The following is a 15,388-nucleotide window of genomic DNA, read 5'->3' on the forward strand; positions in this document are numbered from 1 at the left end:
CTTGGATATGAATGTAAAAGGTATGATCAGTAAGTTCGCTGATGATACAAAAATTGGTAGGGTGGTAAATAGCGAGGAGGATATCCTCAGTCTGCAGGACGATATAGATGGGTTGGTCAGATGGGCGGAACAGTGGCAAATGGAATTTAACCCGGAAAAGTGCGAGGTGATGCACTTTGGAGGGACTAACAAGGCAAGGGAATACACAATGAATGGGAGGACCCTAGGCAAGACAGAGGGTCAGAGGGATCTTGGTGTGCAAGTTCACAGATCCCTGAAGGCGGCGGAACAGGTAGATAAGGTGGTAAAGAAGGCATATGGGATACTTGCCTTTATTAGCCGAGGCATAGAATATAAGAGCAAGGAGGTTATGATGGAGCTGTATAAAACACTGGTTAGGCCACAGCTGGAGTACTGTGTGCAGTTCTGGTCGCCACACTACAGGAAGGATGTGATCGCTTTGGAGAGGGTGCAGAGGAGATTCACCAGGATGTTACCAGGGCTGGAGCGCTTCAGCTATGAAGAGAGACTGGGAAGATTGGGTTTGTTTTCCTTGGAGCAGAGGAGGCTGAGGGGGGACATGATTGAGGTGTACAAAATTATGAGGGGCACAGATAGGATGGATACTAAGGAGCTTTTTCCCTTCGTTGAGGGTTCTATAACAAGGGGACATAGATTCAAGGTAAAAGGCGGGAGGTTTAGAGGGGATTTGAGAAAGAACTTTTTCACCCAGAGGGTGGTTGGAGTCTGGAACTCACTGCCTGAAAGGGTTGTGGAGGCAGGAACCCTCAACATTCAAGAAGCATTTGGATGAGCACTTGAAATGCCATAGCATACAAGGCTACGGACCAAATGCTGGAATATGGGATTAGAGTAGACAGGGCTTGATGGCCGGCGCGGACACGATGGGCCGAAGGGCCTCTATCCGTGCTGTATAACTCTATGACTCTATGACATGAGGAAAAACTTTTTCACACAGCGAGTGGTTAGGATCTGGAATGCACTGCCTGAGGGGGTGGTGGAGGCAGATTCAATCATGGCTTTCAAAAGGGCGGGGGAGTGGGACTAGCTGGACTGCTCTTGCATAGAGCCGACACGGCCGAATGGCCTCCTTCCATGCTGTAACCTTTCTATGATTGTAATATTCTAATTGGTGTTGTTTTAACGCCAGCTTTAACCCATTTAAAATTAATGGATAAATAACACCAATCATAAAATCTAGGCATAGAAGTAATAATGCAGGATGTAAATCTGTAACGTCAGAGGGTCTTCCCATTCTGTTGTTTCACACCCTCTGGTGGCCATTTGAGAGTGCTGTAGAAAATTTGAGAAGAGGTGCATGGTCAAGGTACTGTTGGTTGGTGGAGGGCGGGGGTGGGGAAAGAGAGGGAATCGAGAAAGAAAAAAAAAGACTTGCATTTATATAGCTCCTTTCAGGATGCCCAATGCGCTTTACAGCCAATGATGTAATTTTGAAGTGTAGTCACTGTTGTAATGTAGGAAACATGGTAGCCAATTTGCTCACAGCAAGATTCCACAAACAGCAATGTGATAATGACCAGATAATCTTTTTAGTAATGTTGGTTGAGGGGTAAATATTGGCCAGGACACCAGGGAGAACTCCTCTGCTCTTCTTCGAATAGTGCCTTGGGATCTTTTATGTCTTCCTAAGAGAGCAGACGGGGCCTCGATTTAATGTCTCATCCGAAAGACGACACCTCCGACAGTGCAGCACTCCCTCAGTCTTGCACTGGGGTGTCAGCCTATATTTTGTGTTGAAGTCTCTGGAGTGGGGCTTGAACCCACAACCTTCTGACTCAGAGGCGGGAGTGCCACCACCGAACCTCAGCTGACCCCAGAGGGTTTATATCCTAAGTTACATTCTGTTGCATGTGGCTGGCTCTTTGCTCCATTTCCAAGACATCATCAGGGAAACGTATCGTTCTATGGTTCAATTACACAGGCTGAAAGTCATATTTTATGCCTGGGTCTGAAGGTGGTGAACCGCCGCCGCCAACCTCCCCCCCCCCCCAGCCCTCTCCCCAGCTCTTCCAAATCAGGATTGTCAACTACACTAACATTTTAAGAAAAAAATTGAAAAGAATGCTATTGTGAAGCCTTTTGCTGGAGTTTTCCTTTGATCATTTTTGACTGACTACGAACATGTATCTGTTCCTTTTGTTCAGTTTGCAGGAAGATTTTAGGATTGCCAAAAGTGAAGAGGAAATAGCCTTGTATGCAAGAGAGAAGAGAAGACGACCAATTCACTCTACACAAAGGGTGGGTGGTTTAACTGGAATGTTACAGGAAAGAATTGAGCACAAATTAGATGTAAACTGAAGAGCCACTAAGATGCTTCTATAATGTGTATCTTATCAATACAAAGTATACCGTAAAAGAAAAAATTACATACAAAAATTTGTGACCAGAGGAACAGAAGTGGTCCATTCAGCTCCTCAAGCCTGAACCGCCATTCAATTGGGTCATCACTGATCTGTACCTAAACTCCAAATCCAGTATATCTTTCTTGAGGTGCAGTGCCCAGAACTGAACAATGCTCCAGATGAGGTCTGACCAAGGCTCTGTACAACAGAAGCATGACTTCCTCCCCTTTGTATACCAACCCTCTTGAGATAAAGGCCAACATTCCATTAGCCTTTTTGATTACTTTTTGTATCTGTGCATTAGCTTTTGGTGAATTACTTACCTGGACACCAAAATCCCTTTGCTCGTCCACAATTTCTAGTCTCCTGCCATTAAGAAAATATTTGAATTTGTCTTTGTTTGATCCAAAGTGGATTACCTCACACTTCCCCACACTGAACTCCATCTGCCAGTTTTGCCCACCCACTTAATCTGTCTGTCGCTTTATAACTTCCTGCTCCCATCTACACAACTTACTGTTCCTCCTATCTTAATGTCATCTGTAAACTTGGATATGCAATCCTCTATTCCTTCATCCAAGTCATTGATATACATGGTGAAAAGCTGAAGCCCCAGTACAGATCCCTGGGGAACACCACTTGTCACATTCTGCCAATCAGAGTACATCTCCTTTATTTTTATTTTCCTTTTTACTTTTAATACTAAATTATGATTATCAGATGGATTTAATTTGGTTTCTGTTAGTTCTATTTCTCAGTTTGGTATATTTAGCCAATTACATCTATTTGCTTAAAGCTGAGTTTGTTTTTTCTCTTCGCCTCATGTATTTCTTTTAAGTTTAGTAGCCCCTTAATCTACTATATAGTTAAATATTAAAGCGTAAATAAATAATTGAACACTTAGCTTATATTCGGGCTCCGCTGTTCCTTCCTCTGCGTTGCCTATGATGTCATTTTCAGATTTTTCACCTGTTGGCGTTAGTGTTGTCCCCGCTCTGATACACTGTGACCTTTTTAAATATTCTTACTGCGATGCTCTGCTTTTTTTGATCTGCAATCTTTTCTTCTTCACACAGTACATTATGATTTGTTACTGAAAAATTTGCCTTTTTGTATCTTCATTTTAGAATGACTCCTTGGACTTGTCTGAACACACAAAAAGAAAAATGAGGGCACGGCGTCGTGAGCAGCACAAATATCGAACTCGTGCTGCTGTTGAAGAATTAGCTCAATTTTTCCATGAAGAAGCAGAAGAGGTTAGCTCTGAAGAGGTTAGTCACAGGAGTCACATTTTTTAGTCCTAGACCTAGCGATTTCATTTAATTTGCGTATTTGGTAACAGTGATTCAGTTTAGTTATGAAGACAGTAGCAACCTTTGATTTATACCTAATTCTGGAAGGCTGTAGACAGATTCAAGAAAAGACCAGATCAGAAAACTGAGAATAAGATGGAAATTATGAAATACAATTGAATGCTGATTAATGTATATTTGACTTGACATGAAATGTTTGCATCAGAATTTCTGACATGTTAAAATGTTAAAAATATTTGTATCTCAGACAATTTAATAATTCACTCAACAAGCCTGCCTTTATTTCGGCAGAAGAAATCCGACATGTAAAATGTGCTGCTGTTTGTCAGTGGATATTTGGCAGTGAATAGAGCAAGACTAGTGAGCTAATTTTGTTGTTTAAAATCACAGGTAACTCAGAACAATTTTTCCCATAATTTAGGAATTCTGTATGATTTTAATGTGGAAATGGTTTGGTATATTAGAGTTCTACATTTAGATTAAGCAAATACAAAAGGAATTAGGTAGTTTTAGAACTAATTCTTTGATCATAGCTGGGAAACTGTTTTCATTGTGCAGTGACAGTGAAGTTGTACTATAACTTTGGAAAAAGGCCCTGACCTTATTTGAGAGAGAGAAGTGGCGTGAGGCTCCCTAGAGGAGGTAGTCTTGCATTTGACACCATGTGGAGTGTAACTCTAGTACTGCGTCAAATGTGGCTTTGAAAAGTCCTTAGAGAGTCCCTAAGATCCCTGTTCACTTTTTAAACATTTATATGGTCAGATAGTACAAATGCCTGTGTGCTCTCAGCATTTGAACTTTTAACTGCTGGGCAGTGCAGTTCCAGCCAGGTAGTGTAAATAAGGTACTGCCTGTCGGAGGTGCATGCTGGTGTGTAGGGCCAGAGAAGTTTGTAGAGATAGTGTGGAGTGCACCCATGGAAAGGATTTTGAAGTCTGTATGACAGGGTGCCAGTGAACATTGGTGAATACACTGATGGGTGTGTTTTGAAGGGGAAGCAATTGTGTATACCTTGCATCCGGTTTCAGATGAAGATCAAGTTAGTGGTGGAGGTAGGTTAGTGAAAGTGGTTTATAGTGAGGGGTGATTTGTCTTCATCCTTTCCCTCCTGGAGTAATAGGTTTTGGCCACATAGAGGATGAGATAACGAAGCAGGAAGTGTCAAGCCATATCTGGCAGTGGACAACCTGGCCAGTCGTGAGTAATGTGTGCTAAAGCCTCCGATCCTTGGATTTGAGGTCATGAAACTGGTTGTTATCCCATTGGGATTGATGAGGACAAGGGTTGAACAGTCACTAAACAGACCAATGGAACTGCTTATGTCGTTTGCAGGTGGCAGACTGGAGTGGAGGAAGTTGGGTCTGTTATAAAGCAGATCTACAGCCTGTCATCTCTGTTTATGAAGATGAATATCTTGCAAGACTCTGGAAAGGAAAAATTTATGCAATGTATTTCAGATTTGCAGCCAAATAATGAAGCAATACTTAATGATGTGTCTCTTTTTAAATATAGGAAAGTAATTCAGCAGAGGGCAGTGGAGGCTCTTCAGAGGAGTGGCAGAGTGAAAGTAATGGCTCTAGGTAATATGGAAAATAATTCAAATGTATTTATGGATATAATCTGAAATGTTAATGCCGTAAAGTACAGACTTTGTTTTAAGTTTGCATTTGCTGTCATAAATTAGATTTAGAAATAGGCAGGGATTGACAACGGGACTTAGTACTGTTCAGGTATTGCCTCAAAGCTTTCAGGATTGGCACTTGGAATTCAAGAGTGCCCTGCAATGTTAATACTAAGGAAAAATGTATTGTAAAACCTCTGAGAAATCAGCCTGTTTACTGCCCCCTTCTGAATGTCTGCTGCTTAATGTGGGCAATAAGTACTACAACTGTGTTTGTAACATAAGAAAATGTCATGGCACTGTAGTTGGCTGTTCTGTTGAGTCAAACTAGTCAACACATGAATAATATTTAAGTATGCATTTTGTGTCGTGGCAAATATTTAAGGTTTTGGGTCTGAGGTTTTACTAACTGAGAAAAATGTGGGTTTTCAGATGTATGACATATCCCAAATATGGCATAAAGGTTGATTGGCTATTTAAAAATAACAAAAATTTAAAAGTGGTAGTGATGTATTAATTTGTATAGGATTTTACAGTGAGGTATTTGCCAATGTTGACCCATCTCCTTGAGCCTGTTGTGATAGCTAAGAGTTTTTTAAACTAGGGGTATTAATCTAGGGGCCTCCTCTGAACCTTTTCTAGGACCTCTATCTACCACCAAGTGAGGGGACCAGAACTGAACACAACATTCTAGATGGGGCCTAATTAAGGTCTTGTACAAGGACACTGTGGTGGTTTTATATTGTATTGTGCTAGCTATATATCCTAATAACCTATTTGATGTCGCTGTAGCCTCTTGGCACTGGTTGTGGACCTTTAGAGACTCGAGCACTATAAAACCCAGGTCTCTTTTCCTTTCAACAGATTTTAATTTAGAGCCCAGCATGGTCTGTACATGCTTGGCATTAGCCCTACATTACATTTGTCAATATTAAATGTAATTTGCCAGATGCCCTCATCGCAACTATATCAGATTGTAATCTTTACTTCTCCTTGAGGGTTCTGACACCAGCACATATGTAAACTTGCAGACACTTGCTAACGCTTTCATCCAGATCACTGATATATGTATGTTCGTAGGGAATGTGAAAGATGACTTATCTAGTAATGTAAACTCTATTCTTCAAATAACGTGCATTCTCCATGGAATCACAAAGTTGCGGAACAGGAGGAGGCCTTTCGGCCCATCGTGTCCGTGCCGGCCAAAAAAGAGCTATCCAGCTTAATCCCACTTTCCAGCACTTGGTCCGTAGCCCTGTAGATTACGGCACTTCAAGTGCACATCGAAGTACTTTTTAAATGAGTTGAGGGTATCTGCCTCTACCACCCTTTCAGGCAGTTCCAGACCCCCACCTCCCTCTGGGTGAGAAAATTTCTCCTCCAATCCCCTTCATTCCTTCTACCAATTACTTCAAATCTATGCCCCCGGTCACTGACACCTCTGCTAAGGGAAATAGGTCCTCCCTATCCACTCTATCTAGTCCTGTCATAATTTTATATATCTCGTAGAAACATAGAAAATAGGAGCAAGCGTAAGCCATTCAAAATGATCATGGCTGATCGTCTAACTCAGTATCCTGTTCCCGCTTTTTCCCCATATCCCTTGATCCCTTTAGCATTAAGAAATATATCTATCTCCTTCTTGAATACATCTAATGACTTGGCCTCCACTGCCTTCTGTGGTAGAGAATTCCATAGATTTCAACCACCCTCTGAGTGAAGAAATTTCTCCTCATCTTGGTTCTAAATGGCATACCCCATATCCTGAGATTGTGACCCCTAGTTCTGGACTCCCCAGTCATAGTTAACATCCTCCCTGCATCTAGTCTGTCTAGTCCTATTAGAATTTTATATGTTTCAATGAGATCATCTCTCATTCTTCGAAACTCTAGTGAATATTGGCCTAGTCGACCCAATCTCTCCTCGTACATTAGTCCTGCCATCCCAAGAACCAGTCTGGTAAACCTTCGTTGCACTCCCTCCGTGGCAAGGACATCCTTCCTCAGATAAGGAGACCAAAACTGCACACAATATTCCAGATGTGGTCTCACCAAAGCTCTGTACAACTGCAGTAAGACATCCCTGTTCCTGTACTCACATCCTCTTGCAATGAAGGCCAACATACCATTCGCCTTCCTAACTGCTTGCTGCACCTGAATGCACGCTTTCAGCGACTGGTGCACAAGGACACCCAGGTCTCGTTGCACCTCCCCTTTTCACAATCTATCACCCGTTCAGATAATAATCTGTCTTTCTGTTTTTACAACCAAAGTGGATAACCTCACATTTATCCACGTTATACAGCATCTGCCATGTTCTTGGCCGCTCTCCCAAATTGTCCAAATCACATTGGAGCCTCCTTGCATCCTCACAGCTCACATTCCACTCCAGCTTTATGTTGTCTGCAAACTTGGAAATGTTACACTTAGTTCCCTCATCCAAATCATTGATATATATTGTGAATAGCTGGGGCCCAAGCACTGATCCCTGCAGTACCCCACTAGTCACTGCCTGCCACCCGGAAAAAGACCCGTTTATTCCTACTCTCTGTTTCCTGTCTGTCAACCAATTCTCAATCCATGCCAGTATATTCCCCCCAATCCGATGTGCTTTAATTTTGCACACTAACCTCTTGTGTGGGACCTTATCAAAAGCCTTCTGAAAATCCAAATACACCACATCCACTGGTTCTCCCCTATCTATTCTACCAGTTATCTCCTTTAAAAAACTCCATTAGATTTGTTAAGCATGATTTCCCTTTCATAAACCCATGCTGACTTTGTCCAATCCCGTTAACGCCTTCCAAGTGTTCTGTTATCATATCCTTTATAATAGACTAGCATTTTCCCCACTACTGATGTTAGGCTAACTGGTCTGTGATTCCCTGTTTTTTTTCTCTCTCCGTTTTTAAATAGTGGGGTTACATTTGCCACCCTCCAATCTGTAGGAACTGTTCGAGACTATAGAATTTTGGAAGATGATCACCAATGTATCCACTATTTCCAGGGCTACTTCCTTTAGTACTCTGGGATATAGATTATCAGGCCCTGGGAATTTGTCAGCCTTTAGCCCCATTAATTTCCCTAGCACTTTTTTTTAACTAATACTGGTTTCCTTCAGTTCCACCCTCTCACTAGACCCTTGGTTCTCTAACATTTCCTGGAGGTTATTTGTGCCCTTTTTGAAGACAGAACCAAAGTATGTGTTTAATTGTTCTGCCATTTCTTTGTTACCCATTTTAATTTCCCCCATTTCTGACTGTAAGGGACCTACATTTGTCCTCATTAATCTTTTTCTCTTGCCATATTTATAGAAGCTTTTACTGTCAGTTTTTATGTTCCCTGCTGGTTTACTCTCATACTCTCTTTGTTCCCCTCTTAATCAATCTCTTTGTTCCCCTCTTAATCAATCTCTTTGTTCCCCTTTGCTGAATTCTGAACTGCTCCCAATCCTCAGGCTTGCCGCTTTTTCTGGCAATTTTATATGTCTCCTCTTTGAATCTAATACTATCCCTAATTTTTTTTGTAAGTCACGGTTGAGCCACCTTTCCTGTTTTATTGCGCCAGACAGGAATGAATAATTGTTGTAATTCCTGCACACGTTCTTTAAATGTTAGCCATTGCCTATCCACCGTCATCCCTTTTAGCAAAGTTCCCCAATCTATCATAGCCAACTCGCACCTCATACTTTCGTAATTTCCTTTATTTAGATTCAGGACCATAGTTTTGGATTCAACTACTTCCCTCTCCATCTTAATGAGGAATTGTATCATGTTATGGTCGCTGTTCCCTAAGGGACCCGCACAAGATTATTAATTAATCCTTTCTCATTGCACAATACCCAGTCTAGGATCACCTGTTCTATAGTTGGTTCCTCAACGTATTGGTCCAGAAAACCATCACGTACACATTCCAGGAATTCCTCCCCCACAGTATTATTGCTAATTTGGTTTGACCAATCTATATGTAAATTAAAATCACCCATGATTATAGTTGTACCCTTCTTGAATGCATCTCTGATTTCCTGTTTAATGCCCTCCCCTACATCTCCACTACTTTTTGGGGGCCTATAGACAACCCCCACCAACATTTTCTGCCCCTTGATGTTTCTTAGCTCCACCCATACAGATTCCACATCGTGATTTTCCGAGCCAATATCCTTTCTCACTATTGCATTGATTTCCTTCTTTACTAACAACGCTACCCCACCTCCTTTCCCTTTTTGCCTGTCCTTCCTAAATATTGAATACTCCTGGATGTTCATCTCCCATCCTTGGTCACCCTGTAGCCATGTCTCCGTAATCACAACCGTATCATACCCGTTAATATCTATCTGCGTTGTTAATTCATCTACCTTATTGCGAATGCTCCGCGCATTAAGATACAATGCCTTTAGACTTGTCTTGTTAAGATTGCTAGTCGTCTTAGTATTATTTTGCACTATGGCCCTATTTGTTTTTTCGCCCTTGTTTTCTCTGCCTTCCAATATTGCTTCTTCCCTTTGTGTCTTTTGTTTCTATCCTTGTTTCCCCCTCCTCTGTCTCCCTGCTCAGGTTCCCATCCCCCTGCCATTCTAGTTTAAACCTTCCCCAACAGCACTAGCAAACAGCCCCGCGAGGACATTGGTCCCGGTCCTGCTCGGGTGTAACCCGTCCCGCTTGTACAGGTCCCACCTTCCCCAGAACTGGTCCCAATGTCCCAGGATTCTAAATCCCTCCTTCCTACACCATACCTGCAGCCATGTAGTCATCTGGTCTATTCTCCTGTTCCTATACTCACTAGCATGTGGCACTGGTCGTAATCCTGAGATCACTACCTTTTGAGGTCCTGCTTTCTTATTTATCTCCTAACTCCTTAAATTCACCTTGCAGGACCTCATCCTTTTTTTAAAATCTATTTCATTGGTACCGATATGGACCACGACTACTGGCTGTTCACCCTCCCCCTCCGGAATGCCCTGCAGCCGCTCCATGATATCCTTGACCTTAGCACCAGGGAGGCAACGTACCATCCTGGAGTCATGTTTGCGGCCGCAGACACGCCTATCTGCTCCCCTTACAATTGAATCCCCTATCGCTATAGCCCTGCCACTCTTATTCCTCCCCTCCTGTGCAGCAGAGCCACCCGTGGTGCCCCGAAATTGGCTCTTGCTGCTTTCCCCTGATAAGCCATCTCCCCCAACAGTATCCAAAGTGGTATGTCTGTTTGAGAGGGAGATGGCCCCAGGGGACTCCTGCTCTATCTGCCTAGTCCCTTTACTCTGTCTGGCGGTCACCCATTTCCTTTCTGCCTGCGTAATCTTTACCTGTGGTGTGACCACCTCACTGAACGTGCTATCCATGATAGTCTCAGCATCGCGGATGCTCCACACTGAATCCACCCGCAGCTCCAGCTCCGAAATCTCAATTAAATCTCCCCATAGCTTCTTTTGTCCAAAGAAAACAACCCCAGCCTATCCAATCTTTTCTCATAGCTAAAATTCTCCAGCCCTGGCAACATCCTCGTAAATGTCCTCTGTACCTTCTCTAGTGCAATCACATCTTTCCTGTAATGTGGTGACCAGAACTGTACGCAGTACTCAAGCTTTTGCCTAACCAATGTTTTATCCAGTTCTAGCATAACCTCCCTGCTCTTATATTCTCCAGCCATCCCTTGGACTCTTACGGGCATGTTTTTGTGGTGGGAATATTGTTAAGTGGTGATTATCTTCAGGTCAAAAAAAAACTGCAGAATCGTTCAGATCGTGAGGCATTATAGGTTATACAAGTTACAAATAAGAATCTTGGATTAGTACCTTCTATTTGCAACATTATGGCAACATTTCTAGGTGCAAGCTCAGTACATGGTTTATTCATAACCTATAAAGCAGGGCTCTGCTCCTGGGAAGTTTGGAAGATACATATCACTAAAGGAACAAAGATGATCCTACTAGGTAGCTAATCCATCTTTTAAGTGCTAGAGGAACATTTTGTTGCGTTACTATCCTATTTAAGTTCTCATAAAAAGCAAGAAAAGCTATTTAAAAGTGTCATTTGTATGTTTATAAAACCTATTATGTACATAATTTCCTCTATGGACATGGATGGAAGTTGAATTACCTCTTGTTTCTGTTTAGTGATTCTTCGAGTGAGTATTCAGATTGGACAGCAAATGCAGGAATTAACCTTCAACCGCCCAAAAGACCAACCAGGCGGCGTGCTCCACGCATAGTGAGCAGCTCAGAAGATGAACAAGATGATAAAGCTAAAGAACTGTGGAATAAAAAGCTGAAGAAACCCAAAGGAAGACCACGAAAGGTAGTAGTAAACATTGAGTGGGTTTAAAAAAAAATCTCTCCTGGTTGTTTAGTGAGTTAATGTACTTCCTCGTTTTGCACTGAACCATACAGACCAGAACAATTCAGGATCTGATGAATTGGCTGCGATGTGGTCAATTAGCCGCCTGTCACTTGCTGGCTAAGATTTTGCATGACAAATAGTTGCTTGGTTAAGGTTCCAAAGGGCATCTGTGCCCATGGAACAAGTCAGTGCCTTCGGGCGATTGTCAAAAATGTTGTATTATACAGGAGTTCACCTTTCTTCACCTGAACACAGCTACAGTAATGCTGCTCAGACTGTCTTAACCTCTCATTTGAATGAGACTGGGTGGAGGAGGAGAAATTAGTGTGTGCTTCATGCAATAAAGGGAACAAGAATGCAGATAGCTGGCACTGATGTGGTCTTGAAATTGGATCATTAATGTTGATACTGGTCTAGCTTCCATATCATTAATAGCTATGCAAAGTTCTAATTGGCAATATATAATCTGTTACAATCACTGCTAAGGAACTATAATTTTCAGCAAATAAATATTTTTAAGTTGGGGAGAGAATTGTTCCATGTACAAATGGTGTATGTCTGCAATTATATAATTTTGTTTTCCTCTTTGCAATGCAGAGACCAAATCCTCTGCCAACTGGAGAAGGTACAATTTTAGAGGAATGGCATCCGACGAGGTGGATCACAGACACTGTACCGCGTAGGTCACCTTATGTTCCACAGATGGGTGATGAGGTAAGAAAGCTTGCATCCAGTTACAAATGATAATACAGCTGGGTTTCTTTTGATAACGAGATCACTAAGTTTACGTATGAAGAAATGACCAAAGGTTGTAAATAAGGCTCTGGGAATTTTATGGAGATTCTTTTTGTTTACATAAAATAATTAAATCTGGCTGTCTGGAGCAGAAGATCCATCTTGCCTATGATCCAAAGTCTTGTGCTGAGTGACCTGCAATTTAATTTGGGTTTTTACGACAATCTAACAGTTTTGTGGTCTCTTACTGATACCAGCATTTTATTTCCAGATTTTTAAAACTAAATTCAGGTTCTCAAACTGATGTGGGATTTGAACTCGCATTCTCTGGATTATTAGTCCAGGCCTCTACAATTACTGGACTAGTGATCCAGAGGCCTAGATTAATAATCCAGAGAATATGAGTTCAAATCCCACAACAGTATTTGCGCTGCAGCGATTCAGGTAAGTGGTAAGTATTCTATCACACTCCTGACTTGTGTCTTGTAAATGGGGGGAGAGATTTTGAGGGATCAGCACTTGGGCCACTTGTTGCGGAGTACTCAGCCTGTGCCCAGCCTGTGTTGATGTAGTTGGTCGAGTTACGCTTCTGGTCAGTGGTAACCCACAGGATGTCAATAATGGGGGATTTAGCAATGGTGCTGCCATTGAAGGTTGGGGGCGGTGGTTGGGCCTTTTGTTCGAGATGGCCAATGCCTGGAATATGTACTTGGTAAAGTAAGTGTCAGGCATCTTTGGCACCATTTCTTCAGTTTGTTTAAAATGTATTTAAGTGTTTATTGCTATTGCAGTTGTCTAATTAATGGCAGACACGATACAAATTTTAGTATGCTGAACATCTTTAAAGAAGTATTTCCTGCCTGGATGTGAAATGTATTTGTTCAGATGTTTTATCAAGAATTGGTCAAGTTTTTCTGAGAATTAGCTCTCCGTATCATTTATTTGGAATTACAATTAAAATTTCTTAGGAAAAGCAAGCTGTTGTCTATTTTATATCAAGTGTGTGTACTATACGTGTTTTTTTAAATGACAGATTTTGTACTAGTGTGAGTGCTTGAAAATATTTCTGCATGAGATCTAAAACGTGCAGCTCCACTGGCCACGTTCTTTGCCCATTTCTCCCGCCCCGCCCCGATCACGACCCAGCCTTATCCTGACATTAGGGCTAGGCCTCAATTTAATTCCACCTCCGATTCCATTGTACTCACTGTTAAAATTGAATAGCCATGTGGTGAAGGATAGAATATTAGAGCCTGGTCTTTAGCTCTTCAGAGATTCCCCTTACATACACACCACACCCTAGCTCAGCTCTCCTATAAAAAGGATACAAGAGAGTCCCCAATTGATTCCATCACCTGAATACAGTTAACACTAATTGCTATAAATCATACAATTAATACTCACAGCCAGGCCGAATTCCTGCACTAGCCACATCTTGCTGTCCTTGCATGTAAACTTGCATCTTGCCATCCTCCCAGTTCTGTTCCCCAATCTGCAACCTCCATCTAGACCCAGTCCCACCAGACACACAACCCAGCCTTATCTTAGCACATGAGCAAAATCACTGAAGATCCATTAATGTATCATAAAATACTGAATGCTAGCTATTAAAATATTCAATTTGTTCTTTCCCTTGGCTTCTGTCTGTTTTGGAGGTGGTTGCACGTTGAGCAATATTTTTTTTTTAAAAAAGGTCTTTTTTAAAAAAAAACAGACTTGGAGGATTGACATGATCTGCATAGATGTGACCAGTTCAACCGTTGAAACACTCATAATATCATAGTAGGCAAGAACATAAGAAATAGGAGCAGGAGTAGGCCATACGGCCCCTCGAGCCTGCTCCGCCATTCAGCAAGATCATAGCTGATCTTCGACCTCAGCTCCACTTTCCCGGCCGGTCCCCATATCCATTGATTCCCTGAGAGTCCAAAAATCTATCGATCTCAGTCTTTGCTACCTTCCAATCTACTGGGACTGTTCTAGAATCTACGAAGTTTTGGAAGATCACAACCAACGAAAGCTTGTGATTTTCAAATAAAACTGTTGGACTATAACCTGGTGTTGTAAGATTCCTTACATTTGTCCACCCCAGTCCATCACCGGCAGCTCCACATCATGTCCACTATCTCTGCAGCCACCTATTTTAGAACCCTAGGATGTAGCCCATCAGGTCCAGCAGATTTGTTGGCTTTTAGTCCATTAATTTCTCTAGTACTTTCTCTTCACTAATATTAATCAAAGAATCATACAGCACGGGAGGAGGCCATTCGGCCCATAATGCCTGTGCCGGCTCATTGAAAGAGCTATCGAATTAGTCCCATCCCCCTGCTCTTTCCCCATAGCTCTAAATTTTTTCCCTTCAAGTATTTACCTAATTCCTTTTGAAAGTTGCTATTGAATCTACTTCCACCTTTCAGGCAGTGCATTCCAGATCATTACAAATCGCTGAGTTTTTAAAAAAAGAAACATGACCCTTCTGCCTCTGAAAACAGTTGCCCCTTGTTTATTCTTATCAAAACCGTTCATGATTTTGAACACCTCTATCAAATCTCCCTTTAACCTTCTCTGTTCTAAGAAGAACAATCCCAGCTTCTCCAGTCTCTCCATGTAACAAGTCTTTCATCCCTGGTATCATTCTAGTAAATCTCTTCTATACCCTTGACATCCTTCCTGAAGTGTGGTGCCCAGAATTGAACACAATACTCCAGCTGAGGCCTAACCAATGTTTTGTAAAGGTTTAGCATAACTTCCTTTTGCACACTATGCCTCTATTAATAAAGCCTAGGATCCCATATGCATTTTTAATAGCCTTCTCAACTTGCCCTGCCACCTTCAAAGATTTGTGTATGTGCACCCCCAGGTCTCTCTGTTCCTGCACCTCCTTTAAAATTGTACCATTTAGTTTATATTGCATCATCTCATTCTTCCTACCAAAATGCATCATTTCACACTTCTGTGTTAAATTTCATCTGCCATATGTCTGCCCATTTCACCAGTC

The 15,388-nt window shown here is 41.9% G+C and overlaps 1 protein-coding gene across 1 annotated transcript in view; it reads left to right on the forward strand.

The window, feature by feature from the left end:
• LOC137327453 (bromodomain and WD repeat-containing protein 1-like) overlaps positions 1 to 15,388 on the forward strand; it is a 139,787-nt gene that overhangs the window by 68,040 nt on the left and 56,359 nt on the right. The window contains exons 20-24 of the mRNA XM_067993293.1: positions 2,187 to 2,280; positions 3,512 to 3,655; positions 5,210 to 5,277; positions 11,433 to 11,613; positions 12,253 to 12,369. Coding sequence (XP_067849394.1) covers positions 2,187 to 2,280; positions 3,512 to 3,655; positions 5,210 to 5,277; positions 11,433 to 11,613; positions 12,253 to 12,369 — 604 coding nt within the window. The remainder of the gene's footprint in view (positions 1 to 2,186; positions 2,281 to 3,511; positions 3,656 to 5,209; positions 5,278 to 11,432; positions 11,614 to 12,252; positions 12,370 to 15,388) is intronic.

The sequence above is a fragment of the Heptranchias perlo genome, chromosome 11, assembly GCF_035084215.1.
Source record: "Heptranchias perlo isolate sHepPer1 chromosome 11, sHepPer1.hap1, whole genome shotgun sequence".
NCBI classification, from domain to species: Eukaryota; Metazoa; Chordata; class Chondrichthyes; order Hexanchiformes; family Hexanchidae; genus Heptranchias; species Heptranchias perlo.